The sequence below is a fragment of the Phaseolus vulgaris genome, chromosome 7, assembly GCF_000499845.2.
Source record: "Phaseolus vulgaris cultivar G19833 chromosome 7, P. vulgaris v2.0, whole genome shotgun sequence".
NCBI lineage: Eukaryota > Viridiplantae > Streptophyta > Magnoliopsida > Fabales > Fabaceae > Phaseolus > Phaseolus vulgaris.
The window spans coordinates 2,605,574-2,625,536 of NC_023753.2; the positions used below are offsets into that span (position 1 = coordinate 2,605,574).

Here is a 19,963-nt window from a genome sequence, read left to right on the forward strand (position 1 = left end):
TCATTATTAGATTCAAATTTAGGTTACTTTAATTTATCTACTTATAATCGATTTCTCTTCAACCTATGGCTATTTATTTATTATTGATAACATCAATTCACTAGTTGTTTCTTTTTTGAAATTTTAGATGACAACTTTCCACAGCAATTTATTATAACTACAACCATACCATGTTCCATTATTTGATTCATCCGTTGAATTCGGTTAACAAAATATAATGTAAAACAACGACGTGAGCGATTATTTAACATGAAATAATTGAAAATCCATCTGGAACAACCTTGTTATTCACAAAATAATCTTTAATTAAAAATTGCATTTCTTTAGGAAAAAGAAGAGGAGTTGGTTACTTGGGATCTAGAAATTGGATTAAACACGAACCGCTCCATAACACCACGCGCCAATTCATTTCATTTCAAAGCGGTGAGTTATTCTGCTTCGAAAGTTTTGTACTTCACACTATCTCAAAAAAACTGCAAAGAAATTCTCTTTTTTTTTCCTCAGTGAAAAAAATTTGTGACTTTTCAAAGGTAACAGACAGAAGTAGTTGATGTTTCCCCACTTACACTCCAACTCGTTTCCTCGTAATTTATTCATAATTTTCTATTCTTCATTTCTCTGTTCGGGATAAGACTTTTCATTCTCACCCTCTCATTTGTGTGCGTGATGACGATGATCACAGTTTAGTCGCTGCTGCGCTCTCGTAAATTCTCTACTATGGCGTCGCCGTCGCAGGGTTTCTTTTCTTTCCGGACATTTTGGGCATCATTTCAGGTTGTTAATTCTCGTACTCTTTCCGTTTTCTGTTTTGTTTCCTTTTCTTCTATGCAGTGGTAGTGGCACTGTTTAATTTTGTTACTTTTCATCCCCGAATTTCTCAAAACAAAAAACGCATTGGTAAACCAGTGAAATGGAATGAGATGAGACTGAGAGAGGATACACAATTACTATGTGCACAGAAAATATAAAATCAATTTTGTTTTTGGTCAAATTTTCAAAATTCTTCCTCTGGCACTGTAGCATTCCATTTTTGTCGCAACTCTGGTGGCATTTTGTGTTGCATTACTCATTTTCAAAAGATTAATACGTTCAGGAAATCATTCGTTTGTTTGTGAAAGCCTTTGGCAAATTAGTTTTATTCAAGGTCTATGCTGGCTTCAAAAACCTTGATTATGTAACTGAGTTTCGATTTCAAAAAACATTGAAGTTGTTGTGTTGATTATGACTGTGAACCATGATTTTGCCAGCAAGATTTGTGTCCTCTCTGTTTGGGTGTATATGGTAAATCTGAAAAAACCAATCATGTGATGTGGTGGAAAATGAAAATGCTTCCAACTGATAATAATTATGTACTGCCTTGTCGACTAGGTAGTTTATATGCATGTGCAGTGGCAATAATTTCTTGCGCAACTTTACACTCTCAATTTAGTTAGATGTTTAATTTCATGATTGTTCATTATGTCGGGGGCAGGGAGGGATGAGGCTGCAGGTTGATCCCTCGGCTCACACTATCAAGTCCCATGGAGCCGCACTTGCAAGAAACCACGTTCGTGATTGGCTTATTTTGTTGCTTCTCATAGGGATTGAGGTTGTCCTTTTTGTCATCAGTCCATTTTATCGCTTTGTGGGAAGAGATATGATGGAAGACCTTAAATATCCTATGAAAGAAAACACGGTTCCCGTTTGGGCTGTTCCTGTAAGTGTTTTCTTATTCTTTTACTGCATAATAGATTGAAGTTGAAGTTCAGTAGGTTGCTTCCTAGTCTATGGGGATCTTTTTGTTTGCCTTTGGGTTCATTTTTAATTGTTTGGGTACAAAAGATGTACTTCTTTTCATGTCGTGTTTTTGGGAAATTTGCTTCCTACACGTCTTCCTTAGTTTTATCTGATGCTAGTAATTTTAACTAATTAATTGCTCTTCTTCTAATGACCAGTTATATGCGGTTCTGTTGCCAATGGCCGTTTTCCTTCTCTTTTATATGCGCAGGAGAGATGTATACGATTTACACCATAGTGTTCTAGGTAATAAACCTATTGCTTTTGGCATGCATCGAAGAGTTATTTTATTTAATGTGATGGTTCATTTTCCTTTGATTTAATCTTTGAAATAACTCATTCAATAAAGAAAATTAAATTGTATAAAGTTGATTTTAAGGAAGAAAAGGAAAAAGTTTAGAGTTTTATGTAATTTTAAATGAATATATTATTAAATAACTAAATAAAGGGTTGGAATAAAGGCATTTGATAAAGATATATAGATTTTGGTAATTTTGTTGAAGGCATGTGCGTGTTAGTTGAAAGATTGGTGAATCGGTGTTCATGTGGTTGATTACAGGCTTGTTATTTGCTGTTCTGATCACTGGGGTCTTAACCGACGCAATAAAAAATGCAGTTGGCCGGCCTCGGCCAGATTTCTTTTGGCGTTGCTTCCCCGACGGAGTGGAGGTACGCAACTGCTATAATTTATGTCACTGTAACTGCCACTATGAATCTTCCGCTGCTTGTTACCATGTTAATTATGTGTTGTTTTCTTAAAACCTAGTCCTACTAAACGGTTCGGAATCTACTCTAATGGAAAATTGCGATGTAAATATATTAATAACATTAAAATACCATATTCTCTTTATATAAAATATATAAAAATATATTATAATTTAATTGTTGGAAAAGAAAAAAATCCTAGTTAACATTTTTGTGTCGTCGTGGAGTATGTTTCTAATCAAATTACTTATTTTACTACTATCTTTTCTATAGGCTTTTCATTTGATGGGCTCAATGTTGAAAAATAGTATATTATTATAGATTTTCTATTGATTCATAAAGGAATCGATTATCTTAATAAAAAGTTTTATACTAGTATATCTTTGCCTCGTTGACTGGGTTCTATATTGGTTTACTATTGAAACATTCCTGTGTTGCTACTTAAAATAAATGGTTGTATATCCAATATTTGAGAACAGACTCATAATAAATCCAATCACTCAAGTTGTAATATTCTAACACTTTAAGAACAAGTCAATGTTTTCTAAAGTAACTCAAAAATATGTGTTTGTTTTTGTGTCAAGTATCTCTAATAAAAAAAATACTAAAAATAGAAGTGTTATTGAAGAGAATTACTTATAAATTTATCTTCTTTGTTCCTTTTATCCTTTAGTTTTGTTTCATTCGAATAATCTTTCTTTCACTATACAATTTTTCATTCTTTCTTTCTAAATTTTTCAACTCTTATATCCCCACAAAATTTACTCATATATTCAAGATATTTTTCCTTTTTCTTACTTTTACATATTTGTTTCATTTGTGTGATTTTGTTTGATTAGTGTATTACATTTATAAATACGAAAACCTTAATTTCCTCAAATCAAGTTATTTTTAGAACACATTTAATCATTTTTACTTATTTTTAACATTTTTAATCTATTGTTTTTTTTTTTACATGAGAATGTATAAGGTTTATGCACTAATTATTTGGTATCTATTTTGATGTTTACGCAATTACAATGTATTCCTTAAATTGAAGAAAAGAAAACACATGTCATTTATAATTTCACATTTCCTTTGTTATGATTTTTATTTTTTATGTAAAATAAATGTTTAATTAATATTTAAAAAAGTAAGTATAAATATAAGTATAACCTATTAATCGATGAGAAGGTGAGTGCGACAAAATTTCATATCTATTAAATGTGAAATATGAATTTTTTACCTTGTACGAGTATAATCAAACCTGTACCTGACTCATCTCGTAGTCATCCAAAAAAAACTTTGGTAAAATAATGCAGATAATTTTTTAATTATATAATTAATTTTATTTATCTGTTATCTATAAAAAAAAATCTTCCATTTTTATCTTACTCTCCTCAAATGGAGAATATTTTTCAATATATTTAATCTCTTTCCTTTTATATTTCTCACTTTTTTTCTTCTTCTGGAGATAAGTTAAACAAACATAAAAGTTATTATTGGAGCAATGAAATCTTGTAACTTATTCTGGAACTTCTTATATAAGTAAATGTAAGCATAATTACTCATGAAATAAAGGTTTTTTGTGTGTCAACTGAAGAGATAAAAATAGAACTTATGTACCAACGTGAGACTTATGTTTAAGAATTTTGCACAGTTTGAAAACTAACAGCAGGGATTCCGTTACTTCACAGGATCGATAAGGCCTTTATGGGACGTGCATCTCTTGTTAAGAACATCCAGATTAAAAATATTCTAAATCCACTTTTGTGTCTCCTCAAATCTTCTTTGTTACACGATGCTTTTGTCTGTCATGTGGATAAAAGCTGTCAGATTCTTCTAGAAAAGTATACCTGTCATTTTATGCAGATGTGTAACTGCAGAAGAAAGCTCTCATTTAATAGTTTTCTCTTTGATTAACTTTACAGAATTATGATCAATGGGGAGGTGTGGTCTGTCATGGCAAGGAGAGTGATCTAAAAGAAGGACATAAAAGTTTCCCAAGCGGCCATACATCATGTGAGCATCAAAAACTTGGTTTTTTAGTATTTTTTTCCAATAGTGGGAGCAACGGCAAATAAATAACAATGCATTTATTTTGTAGACACAGGACGAATGTGAGCATTGAGTTATATTTCTCTTAATACTCATTAATTAGGTGAATATATATTATTATAAGCATAGTATTAGCTAAAAGCAACCTCGTTTTTAATCATAGGAAGAGTGTTTTGAAGAGTGGGAAATTGGTAAATGTTATATTCATGGGATTACTAGCTCATTTGTACTGAAAATGGTTTATTTGTCTGATAAATTTTGTTATGCAGGGTCCTTTGCAGGTTTAGGTTTTCTCTCTCTGTATCTATCGGGAAAGATTAAAGCTTTTGATCACAAAGGGCACGTAGCAAAATTATGCATTGTTTTTCTTCCTCTTCTTACTGCTTGCCTGGTTGGAATCTCTCGAGTGGATGACTATTGGCATCATTGGCAAGATGTGTTTGCAGGAGGACTTCTGGGTTTGTTTTTTTTAACTGCAAAAATGTTGTAAAAGGATTCAATATCCCAACAGAGTATTAAATATCAGAAGTCATTTTGCAAAAATTTAATAAAAATGATACTCATATATCTACTGTGTGATGTTTCTTTCAGGACTCGTTGTGGCAACCTTTTGCTATATGCAGTTCTTCCCTGCTCCTTATAGTAATGATGGTAACACCCCTATCTCATCGATTATTATCACCAGCATGAAGACAAATGTTAAGCTTTGAACCTAATTTAAACGTGGAATCTGAATCTGATTTCTGTACTTCATGTAGCTTCCTTTTTATGGCCTGATATAGCTTTTTTAACTTATTTAAAAGCCTCTTCTATAAAGACACATCTCTGTGAACAGCCTATAATAGTAGACTTATGGTATATTCAATTACAAATAGAAGAGTAAGATGGAAAATAATCAATGGAAAAGAAGAAGAAAAAATGAAGTTTTACTCTACTATTTTTAACTTTTTATTTATTTTTTCTTTAATTAAATACTTGTAATTTTTACTTGATTTTTCTCTTCTGTTCTTTTAATTTATTTCTATCTTCTCTGTAGAACAGAACATTTTAAGCCAACAAATTTCTCATTTTGTGCATCTCGAAATTTTTGACATGTAGATTTGAAATTCTAAAAACACTTTGCTATGTTAATATTTAGATAGAGATGCAAATTAATCAGTGTGGAAACCTTAGGATCGTTTTTAGAACAAGAGCAGGTTTACTGCACTAAGCCAAATTAAGTCCAGGTGGAAACTGGTTGTATGAGTGCATTATTATACATGTTTAATGATTTTTTCCCCTAAAATACTTCCTTCTCTTATTCTATGATATAAAAATAATCATTTATATCATTGTTACAATATATTCATTTCACATTCATTTCTTCTCCAAGAAGAAATTATGGGTACATGAATTAGGCATAATTCTGGGTTTGGCCACCTTTACCTAAAAATGCAGCTGATCTCGTTCACTGCTTGAGAGTAATACCAGGTGGCTGCTGCAGAAAATGTTTCATACCTATGTTTACTTACCAGCATTTCATGTGTGATGTTGTCCAAAAATTCATACACAACATAGTATTCATACATCGTAATTCGTAACATAGTACTCATTTGAGTAGCTTCTTTTTTAAGACTGTTTTATTTCTTCAGGATGGGGTTCATACGCATATTTCCGAGCAATGGAGGAATCACGAGGTAATGCAAACACGGATAACTCGCCGGTTGTGCAGGCCATGGAGGAAGGGGTTACGACGAATCAAGAACCAAGGAGAAATGGTGATACCTTTACCCCTTACCCTTTTCGTAGCCCAACCCTGGAAGCCATGGAAATGGCACAGAAGTAATCTTATAGTAGTCATCTCTCGGCTAATCTTCTTCCCCTTGCTTCCTTACTTTTGTGTATACACGGGAACATTAGATTTAGTCACTTGTGAAGCTTCTGTTGTTCATGCATTATTATTATTGGCACTGCCACTGTAAAGATGAAAAATGGCGGCTGCTTTCCGCTGAATAAGATCATGTTAATCGATGCACCTGATTTGCTATTTTGATCTGTTTTATGCAGACTAATGATGAGATGAGTCAAAATGATTAATCTGGTAAGTATTATTATTAATTTTTTATTAGTTTACTATGTTTTAAGGAAGTGTTCAGTATTCCATATTTACCACAATGAGCTTTTTTGTTTACATTAATTCATATTGTTCTTATATTTTTTATTTTCTATTTTAAATTGAATAGATTTAAAAAGAATAAAAATGATGATAAAAAATGGGTATAAGAATATAATGTCTAAGAGACATTTATTTTACATGGTTTCCTTTCATTTTAAAAATAAGAAAGTGAGAATAAAATATTTCTAATGCTGGTCAGAGGATTATACAAACATATTTCTAATTTTGCTTTATTTTTTTAAAATTATACTTGTAACACCCAAAAAAAATATTTACTGTATATGTCTTGGACCTAATAGAGGAGGATATTTAGAAGGAGGTGTCTAAATTTTATTTTATTTGCTTTAGCAGTTATATATATTTGTGTATGTAATACGGTTATCCTGATTCACAAAGTAAAAAGTTTATTAAATTAAATTTTCATCAATAAATATAAAAGAAAATAACAAATCTCAATAATTTAATCTTCTTCAAATACCAAAATACAAGAACCATATAGATCAGACATGAATCTATACAACCAATATATTTAACAAACAAAATATCAATGCATTTCAAAAGGGTCATATTAAGGAAGTTTTACTAGATGCTAACATATTATCTAAGCACTACTTAGATTTACAAGAGAATCCAAGAATTATGGTATAAAGGTAAATTCAATACAATTCAAATTGTGCATCTATGTCACGGAGTGGGTGAATTCCTTTATCATTTTCTCACAATTAAATATCTTAATTTATGTGACTTAAACCATAATTGAAATTAGGAATATCTATTACAACATAAACATCAATACTTAACACATAAACAAACAACAACTCACATTATCCCAAATGAATGACTCAAATTCAAAAAAAAATCTTCTATTCTTGGCAACCATTTTCATGCAATATACGAAATTTAAAATTTCATAAATTAATTGAACATTCAAGTTAGTATTCACTTTACATTTATAAAAGTATTCATTTCTAAAAGCATTATAGTAGATAAATAAATCAATTCAAAGAAACAAGAAGAAAATGAGAGAAAAGAAAAGAAGAAGAACGAAATTTAGCTTGAGCAAAAATTTGGTAGAGACCATATTATTTTTGCTTGACCGAAAATTATTTTTCTTGAGTCAAAATTCTTTTGCTTGAATGAAAATGGATCCGATAATAGACTTAGTTGTATAACTATTTTCACTTGGGTAAAAATATCATAAACTTAAGTAACTTTAACAAACTTAATTTCAAATCTTCAACAAAAAAACAACCTTCCAAACCCTTCATAATCCATTTCAACAACATTCATTATTCTTTTCGTCATCAAAACAACATCTAAATACCAAACTATCAAAATATATCTTCTCTATCTTCTCTATACTTCAAAACAACATAGAATCAAACAATTTTCAACAAATAACATTCATACAAGATAAATTGAAATTTATGACCACGTCACCTCCACGTTCATATTATCTAGTCTAGTATACTATTAAAAAGTTAAAACTAGTTTCCCTTACTGAAAAACTTATCTTCAAAGCAATCCTCCAAAATTTAAGTTAAAAAGGCTATACATAAAATTGGTGGCTCCAAACATAATCAAATTTTAGCCTATGATAAAATAAGTTAAGATGATGACTTTTCTCAATTGACTTCACCAAATTGATGATAAGAAATGAAAGAACTCTAAAACTTTAGAGCAAATATGAATTATTTTTGGTCTACAATTGCTATAAGGTGCGATTAAATTTTGAAATATGTAAGATTTGGAGAAAAAAAAAAGTTAGAAAGAAAGAAAGAAAAAGAAAGTATAAGAAGGAGAGATAGAAGCTTTTTGTGTTTTGGTTTTAAGAGGATTACATGATTTGTTTTTTTTTTCTTTCTAAAATCATCAAATATTTCTACAGAATAGCCTTTCTAGGTACAATATGCTTGAGAAAGTGATTTTAAGATTGTCCAGTACAAATTTATACAGTGCAGAACATAACACAATGTTATTTGTTTAGTGACTTAATCGTTGAGCTATAAATAAGTGATGATTAACTAATATTTGACAAAAACTGATTTTAGAAATTACTATTAAAAAACACTGCTATCTTATAACTTATTAACATCAAAGTACTAAAAAAAGAATAAACCATAGATTCAATGAATGCTTATGTAAGTTTTGATTATCTGGGGAAGGCATGATATAGGGATAGTGCCATCATATATGCCAATTCAACTCTTCTTCCATTATAATATATATATACTCTTATGAAATCTCTAGTTCAAGGTCGTAAGATAAAAACTAAGTTTTTTAATATTTTTTTAGTACCGACATAAAAATAAAATTTAAGTTTTAAATAAGATCTCAATTTATAAAAAAATATTTTTTATTTTAAAAGTATATATTTTTGTTGTTGATTTAAATTTATATTTAAAAGTAATTTTAAATATTTTCATTTACCATAAATAAAAATCATAAATATTTTCAGGCACCATTTTTTTTTTATAAAAGTTCTCATGTTAGGCATCACAATGCAACTGGTCATCTCAGCAAGGCTGACACCTCAAATAACAATAATTTCAAACACAGTTTTTTACTAATGTCGGAATTAATAACAGAACCAGGCTTTTGATCTTTTGTCATCCTCTATGACAACCAAATCCAAATCAAGGAATTGAAACTCCAAACATTCTCATTGTCACACTTTCAACATTTTGAACTATGATTACATAACCTTTGCATAACTTTTATGTGTTTTAAGGTCAAAGTTTTGGATTTCTTCTAGAATAGTGTAAATTACCTTTTAATATTTTTGAAAACTTGATATTAAATAAATACTAGACTTTACCCTTTGATATTAGTACATTCTGTAGAAATCCCGTTAAGCCAATATTTTTTTTCTGAAATATATTTTACGATAAAAACAAGATGAAACAATTACTTATTAGCAATTTGTGATAAAATTATCTAAAAAGGTAAAAGAAAAAAAAATATTTTGTATAAACAACTTAAATTTATGAACTAAACTTGAATGTGAACAATATTTTAGAATCTAAAAACACATTTTGGCATGTGTTATTTATGCCAATATAATCTCATCTCAATGGCGATTTCATGTGATAAATTTGATAAAACTAAAATTAAAATTAATTTAGAGTCCAAATACAATGTAAATATTTTCACAGATATAATCGCATAACTTTGGGGAATCTGAAACAGTGAGAAGAGAAAAAAAAAAAAAAGGATTGAAAGTGAGAAGAAGTTGAAGATTCCAAAATGGGAATGCAGTTCCACCGCATGATTCTATTGAAAGTTCTCTCCAAACACGGTAGGTATATATAGGAAGGAATATGTAACACCTAAATTCCCAACCCAGCTTTTGTTTGGGTGAAGAATATTCAAACCCAATAAAATATTATTGAAGGGGAACCTGAGAAACTTCACTTTTCAATGCCCACTATACACCCTTTCAAACTCTGAAACTGTGAATCTATTTCCCGTTACATTGTCTCTTTGCTTTCATCCATCTCAAACATATTCCAATGTCTCATTTACTATTATTATTTTACACCCTAAACCCTCACCAGAGGACAATCTACCAACTTCCTCTTTCTTTTGCCCTTTTGCTTTTTTGTAACCTTACTCTATTGTGTACTTTCCCACAAATAAAAAAAATAAAATATATATATATATATATTCATAATTGTTCTACATATAATTAAGCCATAAACAGTAGTTTTCAACCCTAATGAATTTTGTATCTTGATGATCGATTTCTATTGACTTTTATGTCAGATCGTTCCTTTTTGTTTCCTAGTCATATTAAGTTATAATAAGTCTAATCAGTGTATTTGTCAATTACCATATTTCTGATCCCATCACTCGAAAATACCGTGATCAGACATAATTCAACCATAAATCATACCAAGTTCAACCCATGATCATACAGATCTTCAACCTCTGACGTAAACTAATGAGACTTAAAAACTACTCAAAACTCAAATCCTTACTGTGCTTAGATTGATATCTAATATGATCGAAAATGATTCAAACATAAATACTATCAAATTCACACATAAATACTTTAAAAAATTGACTTATTCAAGTAAAAAGTTTATATTTTTTTTCGAACCTCTAACATTATTCTAAAGAGAAATTTCCTTAAAGAGGAATTTCCCATTTTCTTTTTTTTAAAAAAAGGGGTTAGGACAAAATTATTGTGGAACATTTTCTAATGTTGATAACAAGTAGCTGAACTAAAGTTAAGAAAATGCAAATAATTATGTAAACAAAGTGAATTTGGATGTTGGAAAATATACAATAAAAGTAAAATGGGTGTTCGCTGCCATGTGACATACTTACACGCCAGGTTCCAATGTTCTTACAAAAGGGAGACATTAATGCAAATATTGAATGAGTGGTCAAAGGAAAGAAAAGGAAAAGCCAAAAGCGTGTGAAGGGTTTATATTGTCATTTAACAATGTACTATTATTATTATTGTTCGATGAAAAAATATTAAATAAAATAAAGAATACTACTCATAAAGGTGTTCACATTTTAATGGTATTTCCTCATCTTTTTACAAAAAATAACTCACTGGTTTATTATTTGTTAATTGAAAGTGTCCGTTTGTCACTAGCTCCTTAGAGTTTACAAAATCACTTAAATACTTAAAAACGATTCTATTATTCTAGTAAATATTAAATAAATTTGACTTCATTAGTGTCAATGATGAGAGATAAATATAACATTTTAACGTGTTAATATCACATTAACATTTAATGAGAACATACATTGATAATAATGATTTAATATTATATATTACATCTTTATAGAATTCATAACCAATGTAATAAAACATTTCTTTACATGCATTCATTATCTTGAAAACATATATAGTTTTAGTAAAAGAGGGTAATTAGAATCTAAACCATTTCTAGGTTTATTTTTTATTTATATATTATTTTCTATCTTGTAATTATTTTATTTATTATATGAAAATAAAATGATTAAATATAATATTTATTTTGCATTGTGTTGAATTTATATTAAGATATGTAAAATTTAAAGTTTTGAACATTTTCAATTTAACTATATTAAGTAGAAGGTGAGAATTTTTTTCTTCTACTTAGGAGTTTCTTTCGCCACGTGTTTAAACTTTTTTTTTATTTCTCTCTTTTTTTCACTGTGTTTAATTTCTTTAACTTTTTTAGGTTAGTGTCTATTATCGGGATTTTTTTGTTCTAACTTTAAAAATATAATTAAAACAAGTAAAGTGTTTTGTTGTCTGTATTTTATAGATCAAAGGTTTGTGTTTTAAAATTTGAAATTATAAAAATATTAAATAGAAATACGATAGTGATGTGTATTGTTTTGTTTTCAAAACTCAACTCAATATTCTACAAAAGAAGAAAAATACATTAATTGTATTTAATATTGATTTATATAAACAATGTATAGTGACGATTGAACGCACCAAATATTTTCCTTACTAGCACTTAACCCAGACTTAAAGAATCTTCAATACTATTCTTATAAGCATCTCCAATACATTACTTTTAATTAACTCGTATTAATTTTTATAAGTTTTACTTTAATAACAAATTTTTTATAAGCACCGACATTTAAAAAATATTTATTTTACAATTTTTCCAATTTTTCTTGTTAAGCAACAAAGTAATTTTCTAGAAATTCTTATTATCATATATTAAACTACATTTTGTTAAACCACGCATTAAGTGGTATAGTTTTGTTTTTGGAGATGGTCTTAAATATTAAAAGGAGAGAGAAAAATAATAATAATAACTAAAGTGTTTTCCTTTTATTAATAATCCCCACGCGCCTTCTTCTTTTTGTCATTTTGAAATAGGCTTTGCAGACATCAATCCTCATTCATTCCAATTCACATTTCCACCTTCTTTCTTTCGTTCTTTCTTTCTCCTTCCGTTGCCTCGAATCTCGTGCACGTGCAGTTGCAGGTGAGTTCGCTCCTCTCTCTCTCTCTCTCTCTCTCTCTCTCTCTCTCTCTCTCTCTCTCTCTCGTATTACATTGTCTTCTTAACGCGTCTCTCTGCGTCTTTCTCGCTTTCTCTACTCCACTGCGCATGTTCTATTTTCTTTCTTTATTTTCTGTTTTAACTCAAAACCATCACGAATTGAGTAACCGGAGTTCAAAATTCGTTTGATTCTTGAAACGACGTCGAGTGACAAATAAAAAGAAGTTTATAGTCAAACTGTCTTCAATCGATGATTTACCTGTTCGATTTTGGTTTGATGTGATTTGATTTTAACTTTGAAGTAATAATTATGGCAGTAATATGAGAAGCGCTTGATTTTCTGTCTCTGTAATTTCTGAAATAAAATAAAAAAACTGAAGAAACCATGACCAGATCGATGCAACTATGTGTTTGTTGCTGCTACAAGTGCGAAGTGCTTTTGATTTTCTTTTTTTAAAAAAAAAATTTTGGATTCAATGTGATATTTTATTGCTGTGATTATAACTTATATACTACTTGCATGTGTTTTCTGTTATGTAGAGCGTGTGGCCTTTCTTAACAGTGATTTTGATTAGAGAAGGGAAGGTGATAGGGCAGAGTGTCTTTACGAATTTTGTGACTGAAACTGAAGTGAACTATCGTGTGTGTTCTTAATATATTTGTGGGATTTTACATGAGGATGAGGGAGAGATGCTTGAAAATCAGATTTAATAAGGTTTAATGGCATATATCTTACCTGTGAGCGTATAACTCAAGGATCATAGGATTGAATCCAGTTTTATATCATACCTGTTGAGATGTTATACACACGCGTGCTTCATTCTTGTAGGAAAACAGTTGAAAAAACCACAAATAAGCTACAGAATCAGGTATGGTCGATTTGCCGAATATAAAACTGAAATATCAGATATATAGTACATTGCTGAAACAGTACACGTAATAAGATCCTCCGACATAACAATAAAGGCAACGGCCAGGATACGTGATTCTTAATAAGAATTCTCTGCAGTGAAAGTGTAGAACTTTTGTTAGCTTATTTATTTATTTATTTTCAATTTTTACAAAATAAAATATAAAAAAGATTTCAGCTACTTGATAATGACTGCAGGATTGTATGTGTCAAAACTGACTACACAGGCAATCCAGGTCCCGTAGGGAAAATAGAGCTATACCTTAACGTCATAATCGTCTCTGTACCAGAAATAATATGTGCATTTGTTTCAGTTAAATCCCGAATTCCAAAGTATGTCGAGCTTCACTTTAGACTCACATTAACCGAACTGAACTATATTTCAATCAGACCTTATGAAATGAAACTGTAACTCTGAAATTGAGGTCTCTTGCAACCTTTGTTCCAATGGGAGCAAGCATTTGGAAAAAAAAAATTATATGGTCTTGCGGTGTATTTGGGTTGAGTGAGAGTTTTGTTTCGTCGTGGGCCAAGACACTCCCGTATGAAAGTAATGTATTATTAGGGAAAATAGATCAGATAGAAGGTAGCCTAATAGCTAGAAGCATAGGCTAACGGAGAAAGAAAAACTATAGGATTAGTGAAATAACTAATAAGGATTTGGATGTTGTTGGTTTTCCTATAAATATTATCCATGGCTGTGCATTAGGGTGCTGATTGATCTCAAAAGGCTTGGTAGCTGTTTTTTGTTAGGACCCAATCTCAACAATTTTCCGTTTTGTTGGGTCACTTTAGAACAGCATATATATACATATTTATCACTGTGACCTGTTTTTTAGTTTTGTACCCTCTTCTGTTTCTGCGCTTGCTGTTTTCTTTTGGCACTTCAATCTTTAACACAAATCCTACTAAGCTTCCCATGTGTCGTTTGCAGAAAAAAAGATGCCAGAAATTCAATTGGGTACGCATACTATCAGATCACATGGAACTAGAGTGGCAAGGATACATATGCATGACTGGTTGATTCTTTTGCTTCTTGTGATCATCGACGCCGTCTTGAATATAATAGAGCCATTTCACCGTTTCGTTGGGGAGGGGATGATGACAGACCTTAGATACCCATTGAAAGATAATACTATTCCCTTTTGGGCTGTTCCGGTATATTTAGCTTCCTTGGATTGTGTCTTCAATTCAAAGAAAATTATTCATTACTGAGATTATATGTTATGTTTCTCCTTGACTTGGTTAATATTCAAGATATAAGTTTTTGATTTACAATTCCTGAACAGATAGTAGCCATATTGTTACCACTGGCTGTTTTTCTCGTTTACTATTTCATTCGAAAGGACGTCTATGACTTCCACCATGCTATATTGGGTACATTTCTGGACCTTACTAGTCTTTTTTTGTCCATGTTTGCACTTCACTTTGATATACTGAAACCTTTTACCGAATGCATCTCAGGCCTTCTATTTTCTGTACTCATTACTGCGGTGATAACTGATGCTGTCAAGGATGGTGTTGGACGGCCAAGGCCAGATTTCTTCTGGCGTTGTTTCCCTGATGGAAAAGGGGTGGGTTTTCAATTTTATTGACCTCCTAAATAGTCTTCTTAATGCATTACCATTTGAGATGTACAGCTTTTAACTACTCAATGAACTCTTCATTGGTGCATGATATGATCAGGTGTTTGATCCAGTAACAAGTAATGTTCAGTGTACTGGGGATAAGGGTGTTATTAAGGAAGGGCACAAAAGTTTCCCCAGCGGACATACCTCTTGTAAGTACTCTTTACAATCTTAACTTTGAGAGGTTTTATTTCAGATAGAGAAAAAGTTTTTTATCCCTGAAATTTCCATTGGGTGAACTTGTTGACTCCAGATATCTATACAAGTTACAATCTCACAGTATGTTCATGATGAAGTTCGTCTATTCTAATAGAACTACAAGCGCAGAAATTGTATTTGATGAGTTTCAAATTAAAGAAACTATTTGTTAATAATTCTTTTACGGCCTTCATTAATCATACTACTTTCAGAAGGTTGAGGTATTTGGCCATTTTGGAAAATTCGGGTGGCGTTCGGTTTCATATTTGTTGTCATATTTTCAATGACCTACAAAAATACTACCTTGTTAAAAGTATAAACAAAGAATTCTACCGTGTTATTGATTGATTACATATTTTTGTTTTCATTTATAATTGCAAAATATACTACTTTGTTTTCTCATAGTTTATGTTTCCAAGATGTTCGAACTTGGAAAGGAAATAGTGAAAAGAATATTTTGTTGTTCTGTTTTTCTTCACCATTTCCTTCCATATTCTTGTAAACAGGAAATAAAATCATTAGTAAACATATATCAAATGCCTTAGTTTCTCAACCTTTTGTATTTGTCTTCTTTCATGGCAAAAATATATGATTCGGGTTTGTGTCGTCAGTATCTTGGGAGTGACATGTTTCTTTTGTATGCAGGGTCCTTTGCTGGTCTTGTTTATCTTTCTTGGTATCTATCTGGCAAAATTAGGGTATTTGACCGCAGGGGCCATGTTGCAAAGCTGTGTCTTATTTTCTTACCGATCCTCGTGGCAGCTATGATTGCTGTCTCTCGTGTTGATGATTATTGGCATCATTGGCAAGATGTGTTTGCTGGATCTCTTATAGGTTTGTATATCAATACCATATTGATTAAGTATTTCAATAAAGTCTTTGCAAAGTTTCTGATACGAATTTCTTTTACCAGGGACTATAATTGCTTCCTTTTGTTACTTACAATTCTATCCACCTCCTTACGACCTAGATGGTAAGACCATGAATTGTCCCTTCCATCATCTCGTCATAGTATGTGTTAATATTGTTGTTGTGATAATTTGCTTTGAATCCTTTTCACGCCAAATCAGTCTAGCCACTTCTGAAATATCAGTCTACACTCATTTTGGACTTTTAGCCAGACTCGGGCTTGATCAAAATATGTGGGTCTGATCTAAATTTAGAAAACACGTTTTACCGAATTACTTGTAAATACTCATAATTTACCGAATTAGGGTTCAGTATGAAAATAATCTCTTTTACAACTTTTCCATGTTTGTGTCTAAATTTGTTTTTTCAAAAATACCTTTTTATGCCAAATAGTTACAGTTTTATAATTTTAAAATTTAGTTTAGTTTATTGCTTCGGCCTTAGTTCCAAACTTAGGCCCCAATCTAATAAAAGTTTGGGCTAGACAATCTCGTGGACTGTGAATTTTCAACTAAATTCCCAGGCTGATATTATCTTTTATGGGTTCTAGTTCAGATATTGAAGAAAAATTATTCGATTACAATTTTGATATGTGTGTATTATTTTACATTATTGTATATGTAGGCTGGGGACCTCACGCTTATTTCCAGATGTTGTCTGAATCTCGTAATGGTGCTCAGCCCTCTACCGTGAATAATGAGATTCATCATGCGCAATCTGCTGAGCTTCAGGCTGTATCTTTGTATATTCCACCTCAAAATGATGCTGATACACGAGGCAACAGCTGGGATTCAAGCCCCATGTTACGTGGATCCCAAAATGTAAGAGCACACTGACTGTGGTTAAGACATAGGAAACATCAACATGTCCATAATCTGTAAAAATTATAGGCTTCGTGAGTTTCAAGTGCGGATAAACCACTTTAGCATCGTTGGCCGTTTAAATGATATCAATTCCACATTCCTTTAGTTGGCTTTTAAGATAAGATGGTTGCTAGATTGAAAATTTGGGATGTCTTCTTAGTTCTCTTTTATTTTCCCTAGATTGAACTATACGATAAATTGCAATGCTAGGAAAGGGAGCAAAATAATAGAACTTCTAGAACTCCTCTAGTTAAAATGCTCGAGAAAATTTAATATATTTTTTCCGTACTTATTTCTCTTTTGTGAGTGTTCATATTTCACTTTTCTAGAGGAAGTTATCTTACTTTTTGTAATTCAATTTTTTCCTCAGTTAGGACAGATTATACTTTAGTTTTGTGTAGTTTGATATAAACATACTTTCTTGTATTATAAAATTTGAAATTTTATATTTTTTGTCTTTTGCTTTATTATCATATTGTCACCTGATATTAGTTATAATCTATTTTTAACAGTAGATATATATTAAAAACTATAAAATTACTGTTTGCTTCTCCATTGTTTAGTATAAAATCACTGTTCAACAATATTTTAATTCTTAATATAATGATTTCGTACGTAAAATATATTTCATACTTGTATTGGTATTATTTAATATATAACTTTAATAAAAGAAAGTAATATGGATTTGTACAAATGGTTAACTAGAGTTAAATCACTAAAATATTGTTAGATGGGGGGTTTTTGGGTGACTTTTCCTTCCATCACTTTTTATTCACATGCTTAATACTTGTACTATTTCTTTATTGTTTATGAATCTTACCATTTTATATAAATTATGATTCATTATTCAAAAAATGAGTTTGACGATTCATTATTTGAATTCCGATCGAAAACCTTAACATGATTTCTTAATTATTTGTCATAAGTTATCCATTTTTAATTTTAAAAACAAAAATTTATGAGAAGTTTTAAAAAATAAAGTGACACAAAAAAAACATCATTAATTTTAAAGTATTGAAATATTTAAAACTTATCCTTCACCTGTATAAAAGAAATATAAGTACATAAAAGTATACTTCATTATAAAAATTTCACTGCTTCACACCACAGTATAAGTAAAGACAGAAAAAGTTACAGTGTATAAAAGAAATTGAAGCAATGTATAAAAAAAATAAAAATTAATTATTAATTTAGTCTCTGTTTTTATTTGATTTCTGTAACTTCGTCAAGATCATTTTGATACCTTATTTTAAAAAATCGTTCTAATATTTTGTCTATCCTTTCAATTAAATATTAAAAACGTAGTGTTATATTTATATTATTTTATAATTAAATGTTATTTCATAATTTTTTATAAAATAATAATGATGAAAATATATATTATAAATATTCAATTTTATATTATTATACAGTATTATGTTATTAGACATAAAAATTTATTTTCTAATAATATTTATGCAATGGTGTTTCATTACATATTATAGTTATTATATAAAACAAGTATTTTTTTTAAATCCATAAGTTTTACATATAATGAATGTAAAATAATAAAGGTAATATAATTTAAAATTGAATACTAATAATAAAAATAAAATAACATAATAAATTCCATTATATTATATTTAATATATTATAATATAAAAATAAAACAAATATATTCTTTTTTAAATAATACTTGTTATGGTATTATTATCTAAGTAAAATTATTTAGTTATTCTAATAATTTTTTTATAATCTTACAAATTCTAACAAATTAAGATGAGATTGATGCATATGTCAACAAAGAACACCACCGATGAAAACAACTAGAACATGAAAAGCTTAAAGAAACAACTCCATCTACAATATATAAAAGCCCAGCTATTAGCGGTACATTATACCCTGCAAATGGATATGGATATGTGACAAATTGAATATTTAGTAATAAATATGATGCAAACAGTCTCAGTTTTCCTTCTCATATCGAACCAAAGATAATTCAAAAGATTTTTGTAAAATGTTAGAATGAAGTCATTGTTAAATATTATATATAAATAATTATATATTAACCAAATCCAATCCTTAAAAAAAAAAAAAGGGCAATGGAAACAACCTTCACCCACAAATAGTAGTGGCATTTGAAGCAATGGGGTGTCTATAGCAGTGATTGCCCTGCCTAATTGTTTTAGGGTGACCTTGGCCCAAAAGCATTTTGTTCCAGGGCCTTTCAACTTGGGCCGTTACGGAATCATTGTGGGCTGGGCTGCAGTTATTTGGGTGGTGATAATCTCCGTACTGTTCTCATTGCCGATTTCGTACCCAATAACCATCGAAACATTTAACTACACTCCTATTGCCGTTGGATCTTTGTTTGTTCTTGGGCACATTCTCCCTGCACCCAACACATTCTAATTGGCACCCAATCACTTAATAGTAAAAGACGAATATACCTTTAATGAAATTCTGAAAACTATAATTGTGATATGCACCCAATCACCTGCACCAACCCTATTCTTCTGTTCTTCCATTCCATTGTGCCTGCCGCAGCCACCGAGCCACCGTAAGCCACCGTGTTGTGCAGCCACCGTGAGCAAGCTTGTTGTCCAACCACCGTGAGCGACGTTCTTCTCCATTCTTCTGCACCCACCGTGACCTCCATTATCGCAGGCAGAGCACCAGATTCAAAGGTACGTCATGCTTCCGGATATTTTTTTCCATAAGTGAGTGAGAGTTGCGGATATTTTTATCCGCAAGTGACTTTTGAGAGGTGCAGATATTTTTATCTGTAAGGGAGTTTGGGGTCCGAATATTTTTATCCGTAAGTTTGTTTTGACTTA

The 19,963-nt window shown here is 30.4% G+C and overlaps 2 protein-coding genes across 3 annotated transcripts; both read left to right on the plus strand.

The window, feature by feature from the left end:
• The first annotated feature begins 271 nt into the window (after window positions 1–271).
• Window positions 272–6,544, plus strand: LOC137828573 (lipid phosphate phosphatase 2-like). 2 transcript variants are annotated; one of them, XM_068635200.1, is made up of 9 exons: window positions 272–423; window positions 683–774; window positions 1,472–1,696; window positions 1,935–2,022; window positions 2,336–2,445; window positions 4,392–4,482; window positions 4,788–4,976; window positions 5,110–5,169; window positions 6,150–6,544. In XM_068635200.1, the coding sequence occupies exons 2-9, from the start codon at window positions 718–720 to the stop codon at window positions 6,341–6,343; spliced, it is 1,014 nt and encodes a 337-aa protein (XP_068491301.1). In that variant the 5' UTR covers window positions 272–423; window positions 683–717; the 3' UTR covers window positions 6,344–6,544. The 2 variants fall into 2 exon arrangements, with proteins under 2 accessions (XP_068491301.1, XP_068491300.1); XM_068635199.1 differs by having other exon boundaries at window positions 390–530.
• Window positions 6,545–12,441: 5,897 nt separating this feature from the next.
• Window positions 12,442–17,445, plus strand: LOC137828447 (lipid phosphate phosphatase 2-like). Its single transcript, XM_068635033.1, has 8 exons — window positions 12,442–12,621; window positions 14,484–14,707; window positions 14,839–14,926; window positions 15,014–15,123; window positions 15,236–15,329; window positions 16,021–16,209; window positions 16,289–16,348; window positions 16,909–17,445. The coding sequence occupies exons 2-8, from the start codon at window positions 14,492–14,494 to the stop codon at window positions 17,118–17,120; spliced, it is 969 nt and encodes a 322-aa protein (XP_068491134.1). The 5' UTR covers window positions 12,442–12,621; window positions 14,484–14,491; the 3' UTR covers window positions 17,121–17,445.
• Window positions 17,446–19,963: the final 2,518 nt, after the last annotated feature.

What these genes read in the sequence shown, in the direction of transcription:
- LOC137828573 (XM_068635200.1), top strand. Translation starts at nt 718, where the DNA reads ATGGCGTCGCCGTCGCAGGGTTTCTTTTCTTTCCGGACATTTTGGGCA. An exon ending in TTTACACCATAGTGTTCTAG is followed by an intron (nt 2,023 to 2,335) that starts GTAATAAACCTA and finishes GGTTGATTACAG; the next exon opens with GCTTGTTATTTGCTGTTCTG. An exon ending in TGCTCCTTATAGTAATGATG is followed by an intron (nt 5,170 to 6,149) that starts GTAACACCCCTA and finishes TTATTTCTTCAG; the next exon opens with GATGGGGTTCATACGCATAT.
- LOC137828447 (XM_068635033.1), top strand. Translation starts at nt 14,492, where the DNA reads ATGCCAGAAATTCAATTGGGTACGCATACTATCAGATCACATGGAACT. An exon ending in CTTCCACCATGCTATATTGG is followed by an intron (nt 14,927 to 15,013) that starts GTACATTTCTGG and finishes AATGCATCTCAG; the next exon opens with GCCTTCTATTTTCTGTACTC. An exon ending in GTTTGCTGGATCTCTTATAG is followed by an intron (nt 16,210 to 16,288) that starts GTTTGTATATCA and finishes TTCTTTTACCAG; the next exon opens with GGACTATAATTGCTTCCTTT.